This window comes from Muscardinus avellanarius, assembly GCF_963383645.1.
Source record: "Muscardinus avellanarius genome assembly, chromosome: 11".
Classification (NCBI taxonomy): Eukaryota; Metazoa; Chordata; class Mammalia; order Rodentia; family Gliridae; genus Muscardinus; species Muscardinus avellanarius.
Genome location: NC_137797.1, coordinates 98,486,863 through 98,508,453, shown reverse-complemented (window position 1 = coordinate 98,508,453; position 21,591 = coordinate 98,486,863). Strand labels below are relative to the sequence as shown.

At 43.5% G+C, this 21,591-nt stretch overlaps 1 protein-coding gene across 2 annotated transcripts in view; it reads left to right on the top strand.

Annotated features, from left to right (window-relative positions):
- The window catches only part of ANO2 (anoctamin 2), a gene marked incomplete at both ends in the record, with an annotated part of 335,860 nt that overhangs the window by 284,908 nt on the left and 29,361 nt on the right, over positions 1–21,591 (top strand). For both annotated transcript variants that reach the window (XM_080706316.1, XM_080706315.1), the window contains 3 exons: positions 60–117; positions 265–365; positions 11,369–11,514. In XM_080706316.1, coding sequence (XP_080562442.1) covers positions 60–117; positions 265–365; positions 11,369–11,514 — 305 coding nt within the window. The remainder of the gene's footprint in view (positions 1–59; positions 118–264; positions 366–11,368; positions 11,515–21,591) is intronic.

Below are 21,591 nucleotides of genomic sequence, written 5' to 3'. Positions count from 1 at the left end.
TCGAGCAGCCTAGGCCAACACTGTCTTTCTCTAACTCTTCCTGTATGTTTTGCTTACAGGTTCGTGGGCAGGCCTGGAAGCTACGTCTATGTTTTTGATGGTTACCGCATGGAAGAGGCAAGTATAGCTGCTGGCACCCCTGCCTGGCTCGGAGCTGGCATTCTGCCTGGCCCCATCCTCATCCCCATCGCAGCATTCCCGATGCCCTCGTGTCTCTGGCTCCACTGGCCTCACCGCTCCTTTCTGTGTCTTCCCCTTCTGCAGTGTGCTCCGGGCGGCTGCCTCATGGAGCTGTGCATTCAGCTCAGCATCATCATGCTGGGGAAGCAGTTGATCCAGAACAACGTCTTTGAGATTGGCGTCCCGTACGTACGAGGCTGCTCTTCCCTCCCTTCGCTGCCAGGGGCTGGCCCAGAACGTGCCAGACCTCCTGCCCCCGTCTCATGGCCTTTCTTCTCATCAGACAGCTCGGTTGTTTATTCTTTTCCTGCTTACCAATAACTTCCCCACAGGGAAGTCCCTTTCTACTGACCATGTCTGCCATCTGATCTGGGATATCTGTGGCTCAGAAAGATCTGCCACTTGCTTAAATATGCATAAGCAATAAGTGGTGGGCGGGCTCGGGATTCGGAATCTCAGACTTGTTAATGCTATTAGTCCTCCCAGCAAATAAGTGAAAAGACACTCAGGACGGTGGAAAGATGAGTATGAAAGTTGACGCATGAGGAAATCAATTAGGAAAGACTGTGAGAAGAAAAATGTGTAATAGATCATCTTAGAAGGGGACGGATGTGGAGTTGGTGAGACAGAGAAGGGGCCGGTTTCATTTGGATTCTCCCTCCTTTCCCCATGATTTTGTGCACATTTCAAAGAAAGACTTCTATCTATTGCTTTTGTGTGGAGATAGCCATAAAAATAAAAAGGCCCTAAAATTAAAGAAGATGGGACAGGCTAAAATCTACCTAAGGTCAAAGAAAGATATAACCTCTGTCTTTCCTTTCTTTGGCTTTGTGATTTTAAAGGAGAATCTGTTTCAGGGGTGTTTTCAGCCAAACCAGTGTCGGAAGCCAAGCAATGACAGCAGCCAGGGAGCTCCAATAGCCTAGGCCAGTTCTCTCGTGAGCCACTTGCAAGACTGACTATTCTGGGGCACAGTTGTCAAAAGGTCCTCATAGAGTTGGTTGATGGTTGTGCAAAATACTATTTCCCTGTTACACATTTACTATGCACATTATACCAATAGTTCTGAGAAGTATTCCAATAAAGGCATTTGGGCAATTCCTTTCTTTACAACTATATTTGTTCATACTATTGCTCATGGTTCTTAACTATAGCCATTGGAATTTCTTTTGGCTAGTTAAGCAGGAAAATAATTTATTTAAGAATAAAATGGCATATATATATATATATATATATATATATAGTGTGTGTGTGTGTGTGTGTGTGTGTGTGTGTGTGTGTGTGTGTGGTACTGGGGGTGGAACCCAGAGGCTTTCTACCTCTGGGCTATACTCCCAGACCTATTTTATATTTTATTTGGAAACAGGGTCTCACTAAGTTGAGAGCCTCACTAAGTAGCTGAGGCTGGCTTCGAACCTGTGTGATCCTCCTGTCGCAGCCTCCCAAGTGCGGGGATTACAAGCGTGTGCCACCATGCCTGGCTTTACTGGAATATTTTTAAGGGCTAGAAAATTGAGCTCTGAACTATATGAGCAGGATTAACACCGTCCACACTAAAGGAGACCTTTTAGGGAATGCAACTGCTTCTACCTCTTGCCTCTTATGACTCAGATGCAGAATGAAAATCATATGAAATGGCCCTTGTCTTTCCAGAGCTTAGATTTTTAGTTCGAGAGACAAAATAGCCTGCATGTGTTATGGGTTACTCTATGTAACCCATACTCCATTCAAAGTCAATCATTGAGCCAAACATGAGAAGGAGGGAGGGGGAGGAGATGGGGTAGGAACTGGGAAAGGGCTAAATGAGTGGTGTGTGCATGTATGCCTCCACCATCTTGTACTCCATTAAGATGTATGACTACAGTGCACCAATTAAAAAAAAAATAAAGAAGAAGTTAAGGTCAGGAGTTTGGGGGCAGTCAGAAAACATTTCCAAAGCCACATCTGTGTCTTGAAAGGAGACTGCTGCTATCATTGTAACAAGACGGTCTGCCACTATTTTTTAAACAAACAATACACGAATTCTGGTTTTATCGACACCTTCTGGCTAGGGGGGCACTACAGATAGAGAAGACAAGCTTCAAAGTGACGGCAGTTCCTCGCCAGTGATATGGCGAAGGTAAGGGCCAGGGTCCCTATATATCTATTTAAAGCTCACTGCATCCAAGGCTCTTTGGGCCTCTGAAAGATATATGGCCCCGACCTCTTTGTGTAAAACTATACATTATACACCTGCTTTCCTGGAAGACTATCTATCACTCTCAGGAAATTCCCTAGAGGAAGCTACTCTTGATCTTCCTCAGAAATAGATTTACAGGGCTAATGTTACAATGCAGAAAAGTTGGCTTACCTGGGATGAAAACTCTTCTTCATGAGAGCCTCTCTTCAAAACATGAGAATCCTCAACATTCTCTCATTATGATATGTTATCCCAGCCCTCCGCATGGGTCTCCCATCACATACCATTAATCGGGTCGTACACTTCGGCTACTTTTCTGCCCACCAACTGGGACAATCTCGGGTGGTACTTGGCCATGTGCTTTTCTTGGAAGAGCCTTGGCGGGAACATCAGTGTCTGGGGCCTCATTCCACCTCCCTGCCCAGTCATCAGTTGGAAAATCATCAATTTCAAGAAACCAAAGCTTTGCCTTGGAGCACTGCCCTGCTCCCTGCTTTCTGACCAAAACCCAGGCAGTGATACTCAAGCAAAGCCAGTGAAACAGATGGCTCTTGTACTCTGGGAGCTTAGCATCTTAGAGAGACCATTTGTTGTGGACAAACAACCAGAAAACACACAGATGACACCCAAACCACATCTGTCTTCTTTGATGCTTCTCGGCCAGGCTCTCTGTTCCCCCTCAAACATCTGGAGAAGACACCTGCCCTTCCAGTACCTTGTTATTCTGTTCTGGATGGAGCTGCAGATATGTTCTGGGCATGCCATGACCATTTTATCATCCCTGGACATCTGCACTACCTCTTAGCTCATTCTCTCTGGACCCAGAAGGCTTTTATAGAGTTTAAGAGAGGCAAAGTCCCAGGCACATGTTTGGACATGTGTTGGCCTGTTCCCCACATATCAACCCCATCAGTTCCATGACAGATGAAAATAACATATGGTGGTTTGCCTTAAAGGCTAAATTTTCTTGATTTTTATACTTGATGTTTAATACTTCATGTGTTTAAAAGTATGACACATTTTAATCAGTGGTCATTACATAGTAACTCATAAGGCTGTGAAGAACTCACTTCTTTAAGTCTTGATGTCTGTATCTCTTGATGAACATAGTGGAATTATGAGCATCTCTAGGTGCCTTATAGGTCTGGCAGCTTATGAGCCTCTCCTCTGCTGAGCCAAGCTGGTCTCTTCAGATTCCAAATACAAGGCACTGTGGGTTTTTTTTTTTTTTTGGTGCATTGTAGTCAGACAATATGCTTCCTCATTTCAGTTTCTAGTCTGTGAAGGGACACATACAACATAATTATGCAGTTAACTTTAGAGATGTAGAATAAATCCAACACTCTTTATAATGCTACAGGTTGCATTTTTAGTTTGGTCCATGAAATTGCTATGAGTATAAGCACTGGACCTTTCACTTTTCACTTAGAGCATATTCTCAATAAATTAGAGCCCTCCCAGCCAGAATCCAAGCACCTGGCAACATCCTTATGTATGTAACAGATGAAAACCATGAAATAAGCAATAAAAAGAGAATCTTTCTTAGTCAAAAGGAAAGCACAGTTGAGTCAGTAGGGAAAGAGTAATGTCAATTATAACAATTATAGCCCGTGGTCTTTAAGAGATCTCTGTAGGGCAGAAATTTAGCGGCCCAACTGATCCAGATTTAAATTCAGGTGGTACAATATACTCGCTGAAAGGAAGCAGGTGGGAGCTGCGGGAAGGTCACCAAGTGTTGTGTGAATGTATGTCTCTCTCACTCTGAACTTCATTATGATTTATGGATAAAATGGACACATAAACACTTAAATAAAAATCAAAGCAAAAAGTAAAAATAGTGGAATGTCCCATGCAAAAAAAAATAAGATTTGCATCTAACATATGTAAAGAACACAGTTTAGATAAATGCTCAGATATCTAGAAAATGCAGACACCAGAGAAAGGAAGATAGATCCATTCTCGAGAGTTCTAGGTAGCCAAGATTTTGGCGTGTGTTGTGGACTGTTATAGGCATTGCTTTGTAAATGTTACAAGTTTAGTGATGAACACTGAAAAGATCTAACGTAAGGACAGTTTTTCTCTTCTGCTCTGGGCCCAGTAGCTTTTGAGTCACAGAATACCTTGTCAGTACCTTCAAAGTCTATACCAAGTTGTTCCCCAAGGGAGACAAATACTAACTTGACAACTCAGATTTGACTTTTGTTCTTTATCTGTGGTACTGGGGATGGAACCCAGGGGCATTCTACCTCCGAACTACATCCCCAGCCTTATTTTTTTAGTCTTTTTTTAATTTTTGAAACAGAGTCTCACTGAATTGTGAAGGGCCTTGCTAAGTAGCTGAGGCTGTACATGAACCACGATCCTCTGGTCTCTACCTCCCGAATGCTGGGATTATAAACGCCACCATGCCCGGCTTGCATTCTGAATAGCATAATTTTGGCAAAGCACAGCAAAACAAAACATGATAACAAGATAGTTACAGCATTGATTACCTTTAGCTTAAAATTCTTCGAAATTTTTTAAATATTAAGACTATCTAATCAACCTTTTCTAGTAGTTCAAATAGTGACAATTCTCCTTGAGTTTGCAGTGTTCTCAGTAGAGTACCTATGTGTATTTATTGCAAGAAATAACACAACACAATTTTTATGGCCTTGAGAATCTTACAATCTAGCAGGCTTCCTGGATTAAAATACTGCTTTTCAATTTTCCATTCATCTGTGAACCAACTTTTAAATTTTTCCTGATATCTACCTAAACAGCTATTTGCATATTAGTGTTTTCTTAGATCAACACACTTTTAGTCTATAATATTTTTGAAGATGAAAACAAATACTATTCAGCCGGGCGTGGTGGCGCACGCTTGTAATCCCCGCGCTTGGGAGGCAGAGACAGAAGGATCGCGCAGGTTCGAAGCCAGCCGCGCGTGCTGGCTTAGGAGACCCTGTTTCCAAATAAAAATGTAAAAATAGGTCTGGGAGTGTAGCCCGGAGGTAGAAGGGCTTCCAGGAACCCCAGTACCACCAAAAAAAAAAATACTATTCATTACTATGAACAGCAAAAAAACATGAGAAAAATGTGAGAACATAATTAGATAACCAATGGCTTTATTTTATACCTAAGCTTTGGTAGCCAAAGGTCTGTGTTCTCTTTATTAATAGGAAGATATGCTTGCCTAAAGATGATCAATGTTGTAAATGTATTGTTACTAAGGGTTTTTTTTTTTTAACCCCAAGTATTCTTATTCTTACTAGTAGGGTTTTCTTTTGGACTCTAATTAGATTGAATGAGAGCAGAAAAGGATATAACTCTTTCTCAGGTGTTGTAATGAGATGTGATCCCAAGTGCAGAGACTTTCCAAAGGCATCCCATGATCCCTACCTCTGAATCTGGAGGGTGCCCCAGACAGAAACACTAAAGAAGCCCCACATCTCCCACCGGGCAGCAGCACCCCTCCCCTTGATGGGCCTGGTTCAGAGACCCTGGAGGTCGAAAATGAAATGTTTCTAAGGAAGACACTAATTCAAAGTCAGCTCTAATACCATGATAACAGATACATCCTGGTTGTGTGTTCTGGGGCCTCACACAGTTAGGACAGATACTTTCTAGAGAGGAACTGAATGGTGTAAACATTACTGCCCCCAAACGATCAGAGGCAGCTCTTTCTGAGACGACTAAGGACACGGTGAACCACATGGAAGAACCCGATCTTTTTATTACTGCTTATTACTTGTGTCCACTGGTAGGATTTCCCTCGCCCCCAAAACCCCATCTTCCCATAGATGTCTTTGAAGAAGAGACTTTGGATCTAAGGTGTGTAGTACCATGAAGCATGCCACACCACAGCCCGACTTTTTATTTTTTTTCTTTCCTTTTCCTTTTTTCTTTCTTTTTCTTTTTATCTTTTGCAGTACTGGGGATGGAACCCAGGGGCATTCTACCTCTGAGTTACAGCCCCAGCCCTATTTTTTATTCTTTATTTTGAAACAGGGTCTCCCTGAGTTGCAAAGCGTTAAGTAGCTGAGACTCTCCATGAACGGCAATCTTCCTGTCTCCGCCTCTCAAATGCTGGGATTACAAGTATGTGCCGACTCTTTACTATAATTTGATCTCAAATTTGGCTCCTGTATACATTAAAGCAAAGCTGGAAATGAGCCCTTTATCATCCAGAGAGATGGCTTTTTTTTGCCAGAGTAAATATCAGCTTTTCCATGTGCCAGGTTCTCTCCTGGGAATTCTTTGAGATGGACAAAATAGATACACGGGTCAGTACTTCCGCTCGCAAAATACCTCTCCATCCTTATTCTTTTTTTTTTTTTTTTGTGGTACTGGGGTTCCTGGAAGCCCTTCTACCTCCGGGCTACACTCCCAGACCTATTTTTACATTTTTATTTGGAAACAGGGTCTCCTAAGCCAGCGCGCGGCTGGCTTTGAACCTGCGCGATCCTCCTGTCTCTGCCTCCCAAACGCGGGGATTACAAGCGTGCGCCACCACGCCCGGCTTCCATCCTTATTCTTACTAAGAGCACCAGATAACATCCCAAAATAGCTGTAATAGACAGTATAATTTCATATACTTTCTGCTTTTTTTGTGCAAATGCAATAAATATAACAGTTCAAGATATAAAACAGTCTCTCTTTAAAGACACCAAGGGAGGTCTGTGGTCTCCTCAATGACAATGGAGTCTGACCATGAACCAGAACTTTAAGGAACAAATTTGAGCCCTATGTGGTGTCAGATAAAACCAACAAACCAACAAACAACAACAACAACAACAAAACGCTCAGTGGTTGATGTGTTCTTTGTCTTCAGCCCATGTAGGGCTAGGTTCTGCCTTCTTTAGTGAGGTTAAATCCCCAAACTTACTGGCTTACTGCCCACTTTTTTTTGTGTGTGGTACTGGGGTTCCTGGAAACCCTTCTACTTCCAGGTCAAACTCCCAGGCCTATTTTTATATTTTTATTTGGAAACAGGGTCTCTTAAGCCAGCGCAGCTGACTTCGAACCTGCGCGACCCTCCTGTCTCCGCCTCCCAAGCATGGGGATTACAAGCATGCGCCAACATGCCCGGCTACTGCCCACTTTTCAGGAAAAAAAATTACTGAGTGCCCACCGCCCCACCATGCTTGCCTCCACACACTTATCTTTATTCAACACCCTTCAATTGTACCTGAGGTTACTGCTGCCCCCTTGGACCATTCTAGAACTCCTCCCTGGGAGGCTATCTCTAACTTTGGGAATGTATGGGGTAAGAGATCATGGAATTGGGTCTGTAGGGATCGACTGGGGCTCACATTCCTGTGGCAACAAGGGACAGAGTGTGACAGTGGCCCACAGTCTGGGTGTGAGCCCAGAGGCACAGCGCGGGGAAAGCTCGGAGCCTTCCAGAGAGTTTCTGAGTCGTGTCATTAAAAAGGGATGGAAAACACTAGCAGATGAAAAGGACAAGGGGGTGACATCAAAGGAGCTATTTTAACAAGCAAAGGCATCATATGGTCGGAATCACAATCCAAAGTTTTCCCAGTGTCCCATCTGTATGTTATACAACTTGCAGGATTCTGCTCTGGAGCGTCTTCTTTATTGATTTCTGTAATGGTCATCCAGGAAGGAAACTTCTGGGAATGATGGGTTCATAAGTCTACAAAAGTATTTTCTTTATACCACTATGATGTATGAATACATTGCACCAATAAAAAATAAATTAAAAAAAAAAAAAAAAAAAAAAAAAGAACCTTCTTTTGGATTTTTCCTGGTTTTATAAATTTTTTAACTTTAAAATTTTTTTTTACCTACTCATACTTGAAAAGACTTTGAAGTCCCTCCTTTGCCACCTTGCCCAGCAGACCCCACACTTGGCCTTCTGCTCTAGGACAGCTCTTTCTTGTGCTACGGCGGCTCCTGTCCTCCTACCCCAATCCCCACCTTTGACATCCCTTGGGGCTCTTTATCATCCCTGTGCATGGCCCAGGCTTCAGCCCCTCTCTCCATGGAGTTCCCCAAATCTCTGTCTCCAGCCCAGATCTACTCTCTGCATTCTGGGCACCTATATACAGTTGCCTACTCGGCTGGCTTCCACCCATGTTGGAGTTATTTCAGATCTAGAATTTCCAGGGTTCATCTCTAGTCACAATAAACTTCTTGCTCCTGCTGGACAATGTGGGTCAGAGACCTTTGGGTCTGTTGTTCCTTAAGCAGAGCTGTGGCCAGTGGTCGCCCCTTGTCTCTGGGATATCTGCTGCCTATTCCTGAGCCTCTCAGATTCTGCAGCAAGTGCTGGCTTGCTTTTCTCCGCCCTCCTCCACTGTGGCCACTAGCTTTGCCAACTCCTTCACACACGGCCCATCTCTCAAGATATTCATTAGCCACCCTCACAGGCTGCTGTGCCCGTGGCCACTTTCATCACTCTCTAGATTTATATGGTCTTACTCACTCTTGGTTATTTGAGTGGCATCGTAGAAGGGAATAGGATATTTGCTTGTGTTCAATTTTCCACAACCCAAACCACTAATTGTTCTTTACTAAAACCACGAATTGTTCTTTACTAAAAACTGGGCCCAGTTTTCTGAGTGCTGGCATCTGGAAGAAAAGTCTACGTTTGTGTTCTGGTTCTAGATTCCGCCTCTCTTAGTTGTCATTGTCGTCCTCCTCCTCCTCCTCCTCCTCCTCCTCCTCCTCCTCCTCCTCCTCTTCCTCCTCCTCCTCTTCTTCTTCTTCTTCTTCTTCTTCTTCTTCTTCTTCTTCTTCTTCTTCTCCTTCCACTCCTCTTCCATCCTGACTCACAGACATAGTCTCAATCATTTTACATTATTTAGGCTCAGAATCTTTAGGCTCCATCTAGTCTTTCTCAGCTTTTAACCCAGAAATGAGGTTTGCTGTGTGTGTATGTGTGTGTGTGTGTGTGTGTGTGTGTGTGTGTGTGTGTGTGTGAGAGAGAGAGAGAGAGAGAGAGAGTGTGTGTGTGTGTGTGTGTCTAGGAATTTAAGGAGCATTCTACCAGGAGCATTCTACCTCCAAGCTACACACCCAGCCCTATTTTTTTTTAATTTGTAAGCAGGGTCTCACTAAGTTGCTGGAAGCCTCCCTATGATGCTGATCCTGGCTTTGAACCACAACTTTTCTGACTCAGCCTCCTAAGTACTGAGATTACAGGCTCGTGCCTCCACGTCTGGCTTTGCTTGCTCTTTTATCATGATTATATACATATATATATATATATACTTTTTTTTAATTTTCTGCTTCTAATGGATCTCAACTCATTCTTTAAGTCTTCCTGTGATAAGGATGCTGATGTTGATGGATAACGACGGACACCTTTGTTGACTTTTTAGCATATGCCAAGCTCTAAATTAAGCATGTCACATAGATTGTCTTCCTTAATTGACTCTCTCGACAAGTTAATATTTATTTCTTTATTTTAACAACATGAAAACTATATGTTAAAGAGTTCTTTCTTGCCTCTGAAATAAAGTTGGTGAATTGAGATACTTGGTCTTACACAACTGTTTTCTCCACTGATGATTAGACTTTTATCTACTTGCTGGCAAATGACATTAGAAAAGACACTATTTTGAAGTATTAGACTTTTGCTAGCTGTCAGCAGCAATTCTGAACAATAGAATGAGATGGCTGATCATATCTACCTGCACTGGGTGGTCTTGGGTGAGGAATGTTGGGGTGGGTGGACAGGATGCCTGTGGGATAAAGCATGGACTTCAAAATCCCTTTGTGCTCTTCAAGGCTATGATTCAGATTGTTCTGCTGTTAATTATTCCAACTGTCTCTTGGACACGTCCTCGTGGATTGATTTGCAGAAGTGCACTGGCTCTTTCGCTTTTTTTCATTCTGTATACCTCATGCACCAGTGGGAAGTGTGAAAACACAATACCCTCCCCCATATATTAGCAGTAAGTACTAAAGTGATGTCAGTCCTCCAGGGTCAGTGCTTACTCTATATAAACAGTGTCCTTAGGACTATATAAAAATCATTTCTTAATTCTTATACTAACTCTGATAATTTGGGCCATTATCATCTTGTTGTCATTCTAGACAAAAAAATAGCTTAAATGTTGTTGTCTTCATCAACTCCTGCTACCATAACAAAATACCATAGGTCAGGTGGCTTAATCAATACAAATTAACTTTCTTCTAATTCTAGAGGCCAGAATTTCCAAGATCAAGGTCCAACAGGATTGCCGGGCGTGGTGGCACATGCTTGTAATCCCCGCTCTTGGGAGGTGGAGACAGGAGGAGGATCACGCTGGTTCGGAGCCAGACTTGCTGGCTAAGAGACCCTGTTTCCAAATAAAAAAATATTTAAAAATAGGTCTGGGAATGTAGCCCGGAGGTAGAAGGGCTTCCAGGAACCCCAGTACCAAAAAAATAAAAATAAAAATAAATAATTTAAAAAAAAAAGGTCCAACAGGATTAAGTTCCTGGTGAGGGCTCTTTCTGGTATACATGGGACTGGCTGTTCTCTCTGTCCTCGCATGGTGGAGAGAGAGGGAGGGAAGGAGGAATGGAGGGAAGGATCTTAGGACCCCACCCTTATAACCTTATTTAATCTTTTTTTTTTTTTGTATGTGTATGGTACTGGGGATAGAACCCAGGGGCATTCTGCCTCCGAGCTACACCCCAGCCCTATCTTTTTATTCTTTATTTTTAAATAGGGTCTCATTGAGTTGCAAAGGGCCTCCCTAAGTAGCTGAGGCTGTCCACTAACCACAATCCTATCTCAGCCACCACTCCTGGCAAAATTTGATATAAAAGTAATCTCTCCTTTCTCTCTCTCTCTCTCTCTCTCTCTCTCACGCACGCACGCACGCACGCACGCACACACACACACACACACATCTATCATTTATCTATCTATCTATCTATCTATCTATCTATCATCTATTCTTGGAACCAGGACCAAGATGGCTGAAGGTTAAATGTTAATTTTCTCCTGCTTCCTGTAGATCTAAGCATATCTTTCAGTGGCCTGTGGTGACTGTTCCATTTCTTTCCCAGGAAACTAAAGAAACTATTTCGGAAGCTGAAAGATGAAACAGAACCTGGAGAAGCTGACCCTGACCACTCGAAACGCCCGGAGCAGTGGGACCTCGACTACAGCTTGGAGCCTTACACTGGGCTGACTCCAGAATACATGGAAATGAGTAAGAGCACGGTACACCTCCTCCCACTGCCTCAGGGCGTCTGTGTGTGGAAGGAGAGAGTGGCCATAGCTCCCACCCTTTCCTGAGTTTCACGGCACTAAGTGTTCCCTTAGTGCTACAGGAAAGCCAAGAAGCACAGGGCGAAAAGTACACTGGATTGGGAAACAGAAAAAGCCCTCTTGCCAGTTTGACAGGCAATGCCATAATAATGCCTTCTTCTCTGTGGGCCTTCTCCGCTCATCTGGAAAATAAGGTTTAATCTCTTGAGTCACTTCCTATGGTTTCTGTTATGAAGTTGAAAAGGAGGAGATGGTGAAATACAGAATTTAAGAATACAGTTTTCAATGTGAAAAGAGTAAAGTAGACCTATGATACTTGGGTCAAGGAGCCTGTCTTTGACAAGGAGAATAAAGGGAAGTCCCCACTCTTCTCAGGAAGACCTGGGTAAGATGATGCCAACTTTGCAACATCAAGCTGAGGATGTTTTGTAGAGGGGTGGGAGGCAGGTTCCTGGTGGCAGGGCCTCTGGTTGTTTTGCACAGGGCTTGCACGCAGGAGCACAGAGCAGCACAAGTGTGTAGAAGCTGATCATTTCAGATGACACTCGCAAGCTAGGAATCCTCCATTCAAAGAAGGATACCAACTTTAGACCAGCTGCCTTCGAACTCTTGGTCACTTGAGAACGATCCTGATTTTCTATTGGGGAAGACATTTGAGAAGCCTCTTTCTGGGACTTGAAACTAATGATTTTGAGGAGTAGAATACCAAAGATCAAGAGCCCAGATATAGCATCTAGACATTTTTTCCATCTAGAGATTATAGAGAAATGTCAATCAGAGCCAACAAAAGAATCACTCAGTATTTAATTCGATACTTAATAGTCTTGCATCCATTGTTGTATTTGCACAATGGCTCCTGACCTTATTGACTGTTCACTTTTAAAAGGGGGATATCAATGCCTGTCTGTGCACTAGGCACCTCACTCGGGATTTTCAGTGGATACTTATTCTGTTCTGTTGTAGGAATGTGCATTTGTATGTTAGAAGTGGAGGGATGGGCAGGGTTTAGATTCTATAGCCATGAAAGCTCTGTTCTACCCCTGGGGCATCTGTCTAAAACTATAGGCAAAAACCGAGCTTTGCATTCTAAGTCAGCTCACCAGAGGAGAAACAACCCTGATGTGTGCTTCAGGAACAATTGCCAAAGAAAATATGAAGACCCACCCAGTTTATGGAAATCCTAGTTCCTGCACGCTTTTCATGTTTCGTTAAGTGCTACCTCTAATCCCTTGCCAGCTCTGAGCCAGAGATTTGCACAGAGGTGGCTGCTCATATTTCAGATGCCATTCCATATCACCATCCTCTCACAGTCAAAGAGAAGAAATGCTGCCTGAGGGACTCCCGTTAAGAATCCTGGAATTCTGTCTACTTTCCCCTCCAGCCCCATTCGCCACCTCTGCCACCAATTATCTGTGTAGATGCCCATGCCTGATGCCTGTTATCCAGCTGGCTAGGTCAAAGCTTCCTTTCTGAGTGATTAAGAACAAATACCCTTGAACTGTACTCCTTGGGTTCAGATTCTGACTCTGACTGACTAGCTGGGTGACCTTGGGTAAGTGGTTAATCTTTGTGTGTCTCAATTGACTTAGCTCTACAAAAAAGGTAATAATATCTACTTCAAGGAATGCTTGTGAGCATCTGTGAATAAATATCTGTGAAGCTCTTAGAAGAGTATTTAGCACATTTAAAAACTATATTAAGTATCAGTGTTGTTTCTTTGCATTGTCTTAAGGCCCTAGGTAGGCAGAGAATTGGGAAATTTTCTCTACTTTTTTCATCTGCTGTGTGGTTAAATATCCATCCATTATATAGTCTGACTGGGTTAGTTGCAAACAATGAGGAAAATCCAAAGAGAATTAGAAAATTTGATAACTATTGGAAGAAATTCCCAGCAAGACGTTAAGAGTGAGATTCATACCATAGATTAAAAGAAAAAGAAAAAACTCAGCTTCTTACAGGTTCCAGGTACCTAAAACAACCATAAACATAGCAGAAAGTTTCAAAATAAAGAAAGGAAGCTGATGGTGCATGCCTGTATTCTTAGTACTTGGGAGGCTGAGACTAGAAGATGGCAGGTTTGTTAGCAAGACCTATTTTAAAATTAAAAGAGGGGGCTGGTAGTATAGCTCTAAGGTAGAATGCCCCTGGCTTCAATCTCCAGTATCAAAGAAAAATTTTTTTTTTTTTTGCGGGTCTGGGGATGGAACCCAGGGGCATTCAACCTCCGAGCTACACCCCCTGCCCTATTTTTTATTCTTTTATTTTGAAACCGGGTCTCACTGAGTTGCAGAGGGCCTCACTAAGTAGCTGAGGCTGTCCACGAACCGCGATCCTCCGGTCTCAGCCTCCTGAACGCTGGGATTACAAGCGTGCGCCACCACGCCCAGCTATCAAAGAAATTTTTTTAAAAGTAAAAAAAAAAATAAATAAATAAAGGAAAATGTCTTCCCAAACTCCTCATTCAAACCTTACTTTTAAAAGCATTTTGGTGCCACTTTTAGAATCTTTTTGTTATAAAAAATAAAATTTTTAAAATAAAGTTATATTTTTTAAATTTTATCATTATATGAATAAATACTTCCAAGTTATCACATACTATTAAAAACTAGTAGCTGCATAATGGTCCCTCTAATAAGTATAGCATAGTTGATCTATCTCCTGCTGAAAGGCTGGGAGGCTGATTCTCCAACTTTCCCTCTATTTTAATGATCCACTACAATATATGCTAACTTTGTGCCTGTAGTATTTTCCACATTTAGTATCATTTCATCAAGATAGATGCACACAGGTGTGATTAGTTGGTTTAAGACACATTCACTATATAGTTCTTGATTCATTTTACCAAGCTGCTTTCTGAAAGGATCAGACCAATTTACCTAGTCACAGGCAGTGTATGAAAATACCTTTTCAGTGAATACCCTTAAGTTCTCAGTATCCTGAAGTCATGCGATAGGAAAGAGTAACCTGTGCGCAGTAAGCTTGAGATTTCCAGCCGCCTAGGTTCAACCCTGTTCCACCTGTTGACCTGAGCATTTCAGATTTCTACTTAGTTTAACTTTCCAGGGTGCCTCTTCTGTGAAGTCTTTCCAGGCCCAGCCCCAGTTCATCCTAAGAAACATCCTTATTTATTTGCTCTCCCATCCTAGCACCGAGTGTGGTCCACACACTGATGAGATCTTACTGAATCACGGTATTATGCTCATAATAATGAGCAATAATACATCTGCTTGGTTCTTTCTGAAAAGCAGCGAGGAGGGACAAGGGCATGGCTCATTCCTTCTTGTATCCCTCAGAGTGCAGCACATTTTTTTTCTTTTTTTTTTTTCTTTTTGGAGGTACTGGAGTTCCTGGAAGCCCTTCTACCTCCGGGCTACACTCCCAGACCTATTTTTACATTTTTATTTGGAAACAGGGTCTCCTAAGCCAGCGCGCGCCGCTGGCTTCGAGCGATCCTCCTGCCTCCGCCTCCCAAGCGCGGGGATTACAAGCGTGCACTACCACGCCCGGCTAGCATGTTTTTTTAATGGAACTTACTAAGCCCTTCATGTGTCTGATAATCAAAGATGAATGTGTGAATAAATGGAAGCAGTTGTTAATGAATGGAGACGATCTCAACAGAAGTCAGTATGTAATAATCAAGGGAAGGAAGTGTTGATTTCGAAGCAGAACTTGGTGGACTATGGATCAGAGATGCTCTGAAGAGGTTTCCCAGTCTAAGAAGGAGTTCCCCCCTGGTTCTGAGGACCTACATATCAGTGATAAGAGTAGAGAAGAGCATTCTAAGGCCAGAAAGTGCAAAATGATCAGGAGCAACAGTTGGTTAAAAAATATCCATTTCAAGCACTGCGTCACTGTGAGCCTCACTGTGAAGTATAGTGACAATGCACTAATAAAAGTACAATCAGATGGTAGCTGTAAGATAGTGAAGGTTTAGATACAACAGGGACTAGTGAAGAATTCTAAAGACTAAACAAATTTCCACTTTGTATCAGGAGACAGAGGAAGTGATTGTAAAATCTTGACCATTATGGTGACTACAAATCTTTCATTGTCCTTGGGGAAATTGGCAGAAGGTGCAGGAGAGGGTCATATTGGTAAGGAAGGAATAGGGAGACAGGTAGACTCATTCATTAATTCATTCCCCCATCAAATTTTTATTAAAGCTCCTAGAAGGAGGAATAAGTTTAGAGACCAGGACAGTCTCTTTACCAATCCACACTGATGGTGATATTGACTTAGTCAACAATTCCATTAATATTAACACATCCTGGAAGAGGATGCAGCCTGGATCAGCATGGGTTTTCCAAGCTGGGTTCCACAGCAATTAGCAATTCTTGAAGTCATTTTGCTAAAAGCCTGATCATTTCAGAGAAATGACTATTTTGTTCCATCTTTTATCTAAATGTAAGGACAGTACATTAGTCTGACTCTGTCAGACTACCTGCAGCCACGCGGGGTAACTGTCATTGGGGTTAGACTCTGGAGTCAAACCACTGGGCTTCCAGTCCTAACCCTGCTGCGTGGTCAGCTCATCAAACCCTAGCTCTGGGTTTGATCTAGGCCCTAAAGTCATCTAGGCCCAATTTTCTCATCTAAAAGGTAGGTTTAATGACAATTTCACCTACCTCATAAGACCGTTCTTAGAATTAGGTGATGACTACAAAGTAGTTTAAAAAATAGTAAGTTAGGTATGAATTCTCGATGACATTAGCCACTATCAAGAGTCTAGATTTCTCACTAATCTAGAAAACTTTGGTTTTCTAAGCGTTTGAAGCCCCTGAATGTGGTGAGCCCTGGAGGTTCTTTTCATCCCATTAGTGTTAAGATTTCACAGGAATGTTTAAAGAAGGAAGATACTAGACTCAGAGGCAAACCTGAGAATTTTACTCTGAAGCCTGAGCTATAAACACACTGAGATGTTTGTCCTTTTAGAGGATTCTAAACCCTTAAGGCTCTACTTAACAAGACTGGTATCTCAAATGGGCTCTTTTTGTCATCTGTTTATTTAAATTCCTCATGCTTTTGTTATTCTAGTCATCTAAGACATAATCACCATTGTCTTCCTACCCCAGGAATTCAATTATCCCCCCCTTAAAGCTTTGCCCCAGCTTCTTAAATGCAATCCAAACCTTCAGGCCCTCAGGCCACTAATGTGGGTGGTGAGATGAATTTCTTCTGTCACACACTCATCAGGCAAAATCTCATTTTTCTTAGTCATGAACTTAAGTCTTGTTAAACCCCAATAAAAAGGAAGGTGTGGGGATGATTGCCTGTTGACTTAAGCTTTACTTGAAGTGAAAGTCAAATAATCACTTTGAAGATCCAAGGGCCCTCGTTTTCTTCTGCTCTTTGGAAATGTCCACCAAGACCTGTAAGAATCGCCCAGCTTAGGGGAAATGCACCCATCCATCAGACACCAGGACTTCAAAGCCCTTGCAGCCACGTCCAAATTGTATTATGAAAGTGCAAGTTTGAGCTCCTGGGTTCAGGAGAAACATCCATGAATTGGTATAGATACTGTCTTAATCTCTCTGACTTCTTTCCAACTTTGTATCAACTGTAGCTGAGGAAGGGACTGTTCAGTATAATGCTGAGACTGTTTTTATTCATGGATCCTCCCCTCTACTGACTCTGCCGCTACTAGAATTTAGACTTCCTATGGAAGCCCTTTGTATTACTGCAAATTGTTGGGATGTACCAGGGCAAAGGAAAACATGGCCTAACAGCAGGAAACAGGCTTTATTTAGGAATAAAACCTTGAAGGAGACAAGTGACCATGGGGTAGAGCCCATGAAAGTCAGAAGGCAGCCTCCTTACAGGCTAGGGGCTTTTTATGGGGAAAAGAATGGGGTGGGCGTGCAGGAGTAGTCGTGTAAACTGCCAGCCGGTGCTAGTGGACAGGGCATCTTAGAGCACGGCAGTGGTCAGGGGCATTTTTCTTTCTTTGTCCCCTTGTTCTTGGTCCTCCTTCAGCATGAGCTCTTGGCCAGACCTCACAGCCAGACCTCACCACACCCACAATCCTGCCTTGCATCCTTGTTTGTGTTGTTGTTTTGTCTTTGCCATTTTCTTTCCATGTTTCCTTCCCCCTTTTTTGGAATAGCTTTTCTGAAATGAAAATCAGAGCATATCGTATCCTATCTTCTATTTAAGATCCCTCAATGCAGCAGGAGCACAGTGGTGCGTGCCTGCAGTCCCACACTAGGGAGCTGAGGCAGGAGGATCTCAGGGGCCGAGCCAGGCCGAGTAGCTTAGTGAGACCCTGTCTCAAAATGAAAATGAATCAATAAAAAGGGCTGGGGATTTAACTCAGTGTAGAGTGTTCCTGGGTGCACACACACACACACACACACACACACACACACACACACACTTCAAGACTTCTTTCTTTTGAGATAAAGTTCATATTCCCCAGTGTGGCACACAGGGACATCCATGAGCTCTTTCCTTCCATCACAGGTCCACATATGCATATCTGGTTGACTCATACCATGTCTGCATTTGCCTATAACATATCTACTTTTTGTAACATATATATATATATATATTTTTTTTTTCTATTGGCCTACAATTTCTTGCTGAGTTGTTTAGGTTGGAACACACCTGCTTTGGGGAGCATTTTCATCTTCTTCCATCCTCAGTCTTTCCTCCTCCTCTCTTCTATACCTGTGCCCTTTAGAAACTGTAAATGTTTTGAAGACAGGGACTGTGTTTGTCTTTTGTACTCTTTACCACTCAGCACAGTTTCTAAAATATAATAAGAGCTCAATAAAATGCTTCTTGAGTGATGAGCTTCATGGCTCCCCTACCCTCAGTGACAGAGAAGTAGAAGCCTTGTTTCTCCTTTGCCCATGATATGTAGGCCTCCCTCTTTGCCAAGGGGCATGCTAGATACTTCTTTATATGCAGCAGTTTTCATCTTCCAAGACCAAGGTAAACCATGCTTATTATCAAGGTTTCCCTCAAAAAAAGAGAAAAGACAAGAAAAGTCATCTCCAGCAAGAAAAACAAAACCAAACAAAAAAAGAAAAGAAAAAGCTACCTCTGGTTTTAATTTACTCCTTTTTTTCTGAGATTAGCTCCTTTGTGGAAATGGACTCAGAAGAACAAATACTCTATGGCTGAGGTTGACTTGACTTTATTTAGCCAAAGACTTGGCTTTAACCGCAACTCCAGTCACATAGCTTGCCTCTGCAGCGCCCCCTCCTGACCACTGCGAGGCAGTGCTGCACTGGGGACTCAGTTACACCTCCAAGCCCTTTTTATTTTACTATTTTATTATTACTATTATTATTATTATTATTATTATTATTATTATTATTATTATTGGTACTGGGGTTCCTGGAAACCCTTCTACCTCCGGGCTACACTCCCAGACACATGGTGGAGCCCTCCAGGATTCCAGAGCAGAGACAAGATGGGTAGGCCGACAGGAAGACCCTCACCATGGGGAAGGATCGCACCACCACCACATCGTGCTTGTTTCTGAGAGGGGACAACCCTAGCCCTGCAGCTTGTGTTTAGCCATGCAGAGATGTGTAGCAGACAACTGCCCACTCTCCTCTAGCTCTCAGCCTATCCTTACCTCTCCCAGGGACCTAAAAACACCTCAGGTGTGTTTAGAGATTTGGCTGAAGCAGAAAAGGGCCAGGAAGAGACTGGGCAATTAATTTTCAAGTGCAGGCTTCCCAAATTGCAGTGCCTTGCCCAAGTTCCCCCCACAGAGTAGCCATTAAGAACATGCTAAAGAGACCTACTAGGGAGTGACTGAATAAAGAGGGTATCAGTTTATCTGTCTTCAACTCTCTCCTCTCCAGGCTGATGGAGGCGCGCTTTGTAGCAATACAAGGGCCAATTCTCACTTATTTATGGGCTGATAATCCACTGGGTGGATTAGCAAGAGTGCTGGTTATCCATATTTCTCCTCCTCCTCTTCCTCTTCCTCCTCCTCCTCCTCTTCCTCCTCCCCCTCCTCCCTCTCCAAATCCTCCTCTCCTTCAATTTTTCTGCCTCCTCCCCTCCCCCAACTCAAGCCTTTGTGTTCTCTTTCCCATGAGTAATACAGGGAAATAAGAGAAGGTGTAATGTGAGCCCATCTGTGTAGCTCCTAGATGGCAGCCCTGGGAAATAGCTGAGAGAGAGAGAGAGAGAGAGAGAGAGAGAGAGAGAGAGAGAGACAGACAGACAGACAGACAGACAGACAGACAGACAGTCAGACAGGCAGGCAGACTGAAGTCCAGGGTGGGCGTCAAAACCCTATTGGAGGTGCCAGAGTTCCGTTCAGCCATGCTCCTGGACAGCTCGGAAGCCTTGGTGACAGGTCCGTTCCACCATGTCTCATTTCTCTGCACTCTTGTCTTTGATATAAAAGCCCCTTCACAGCTGTCACCTCTTTTGTCTGTAGCTGATCATGGTAGGACAGAGTCAGCAACCTCTCTCCTCTCCATGCTCTTAGAGCATCAGATTAGACTTGGGTGAGAATCTCGCCCTGCCTCAGATATACCTTTGTTTGTTTGTTTGTTTGCAGTATTGGGGATGGAGCCCCAGGCCTGTGTGTGCTAGGCAAGCACTCTACCACTGAGCTACATCCCCAGCGTCCAGCTCTTTGACCATGGAGTAGTGTGGTCTGGGGCATGTCATCTCTGTGGGCCTCTGTTTCTTCTTGCATATGCTAGGGAATTGAACTAGAGGATGTGCTTTCCCTTGTTATGATGCAAACCAATAGTGTGTGGGCAGAACTGTGCAGTGTGTCACAAGTAGAGTATGACTACTAATATTTTAGAATTAAAAGGTAGAGCTCACCCTGTGATCCCAGGACTTGGCAGGGTAAAACAAGAAGAATCACAGGTTGGAGCCCCACCTCAGCAACTTGGCAAGACCCCGTTTCAAAATAAAAATAAAGCCGGGTGTGGTAGCACACACTTGTAATCCCCGCATTTGGGAGGCAGACACAGGAGGATCACACAGGTTCGAAGCCAGCCTCGCTGGCTTAAGAGACCCTGTTTCCAAATAGAAAATATAAAAAATAGGTGTCTGGGAGTGTAGCCCGGAGGTAGAAGGGTTTCTAGGAACTCCGGTACCACTAATAATAATAATAATAATAATAATAATAATAATAATAATAAAAATAGTAAAATAAAAAATAAAAAGGGCTCAGAGGTGTAACTGGGAGGTAGAAAAAATATATAAAGTAAAACAAAGTTATTGATGGCCTCCCTCCCTCCAATTCCTGGATGTGGTTTTGTTTTGTTTTGTTTTGTTTTGTTTTGTTTTGTTAGAAACATTTCAGCATGCAGCAAGAGAAGTGACTGGTACACAAGATCATTTGTCACTCAAAGTCTTAAGAAGAAAGAATTTCAAACCACCGGGCCAGGCGGGTTCTGGGTCCCTGCTCATGCTGGTGGGCGTAGCAGCTGGCCTTGCACCCCAAAGCTAAGAGGCCCAGGGAGGATGAGAAGTGTCTCGGGCACCCCAGTGACTCAATGACGGGCCTGAGACTAGAGTCCCTTCCCAGACCACTCCAGAAGGGACTCATCAGGACCTCTAGGAGCCTGGGCACCCTGGAGGGATGAAATGGTCCTGGGGCGAGGGTTCCTCCTTCCTTCCCCAGGGTCCAGACCTCCCCATTCTAGAAGGACCCTCATCTTGGCCTTTGAGCAGTACCACCACGAGCAGGGAAACCCAGGCTGCACCCTCTCTCTGGTGTGCCTGACACCCTGATCCCCAGCCCTGCTCTCAGCTGTCAGCTTCCTTCCCCTGATCCCGGGACCACCCATGCAGACAGGAAGTACCAGAGCCCACTCCCGCCTCTTGGTGAGGCAGGTCCTCCGCAAGGAGAGATGTATTATTTACATTTTTCTAAATTGCGCTGGAACCTGGACCCCTAGGCTTGGGGGAGGGGCTGCAAGGTGAGGGGAGGCTGGGGGTGGAATGGGGGAGGGAACGACCTCTGAAGAGGAGTGGCCAGCTGAGGGGCTGGGCTGGCTCCAGACAAAGAGAAACCTGAGAGGGAGGGATT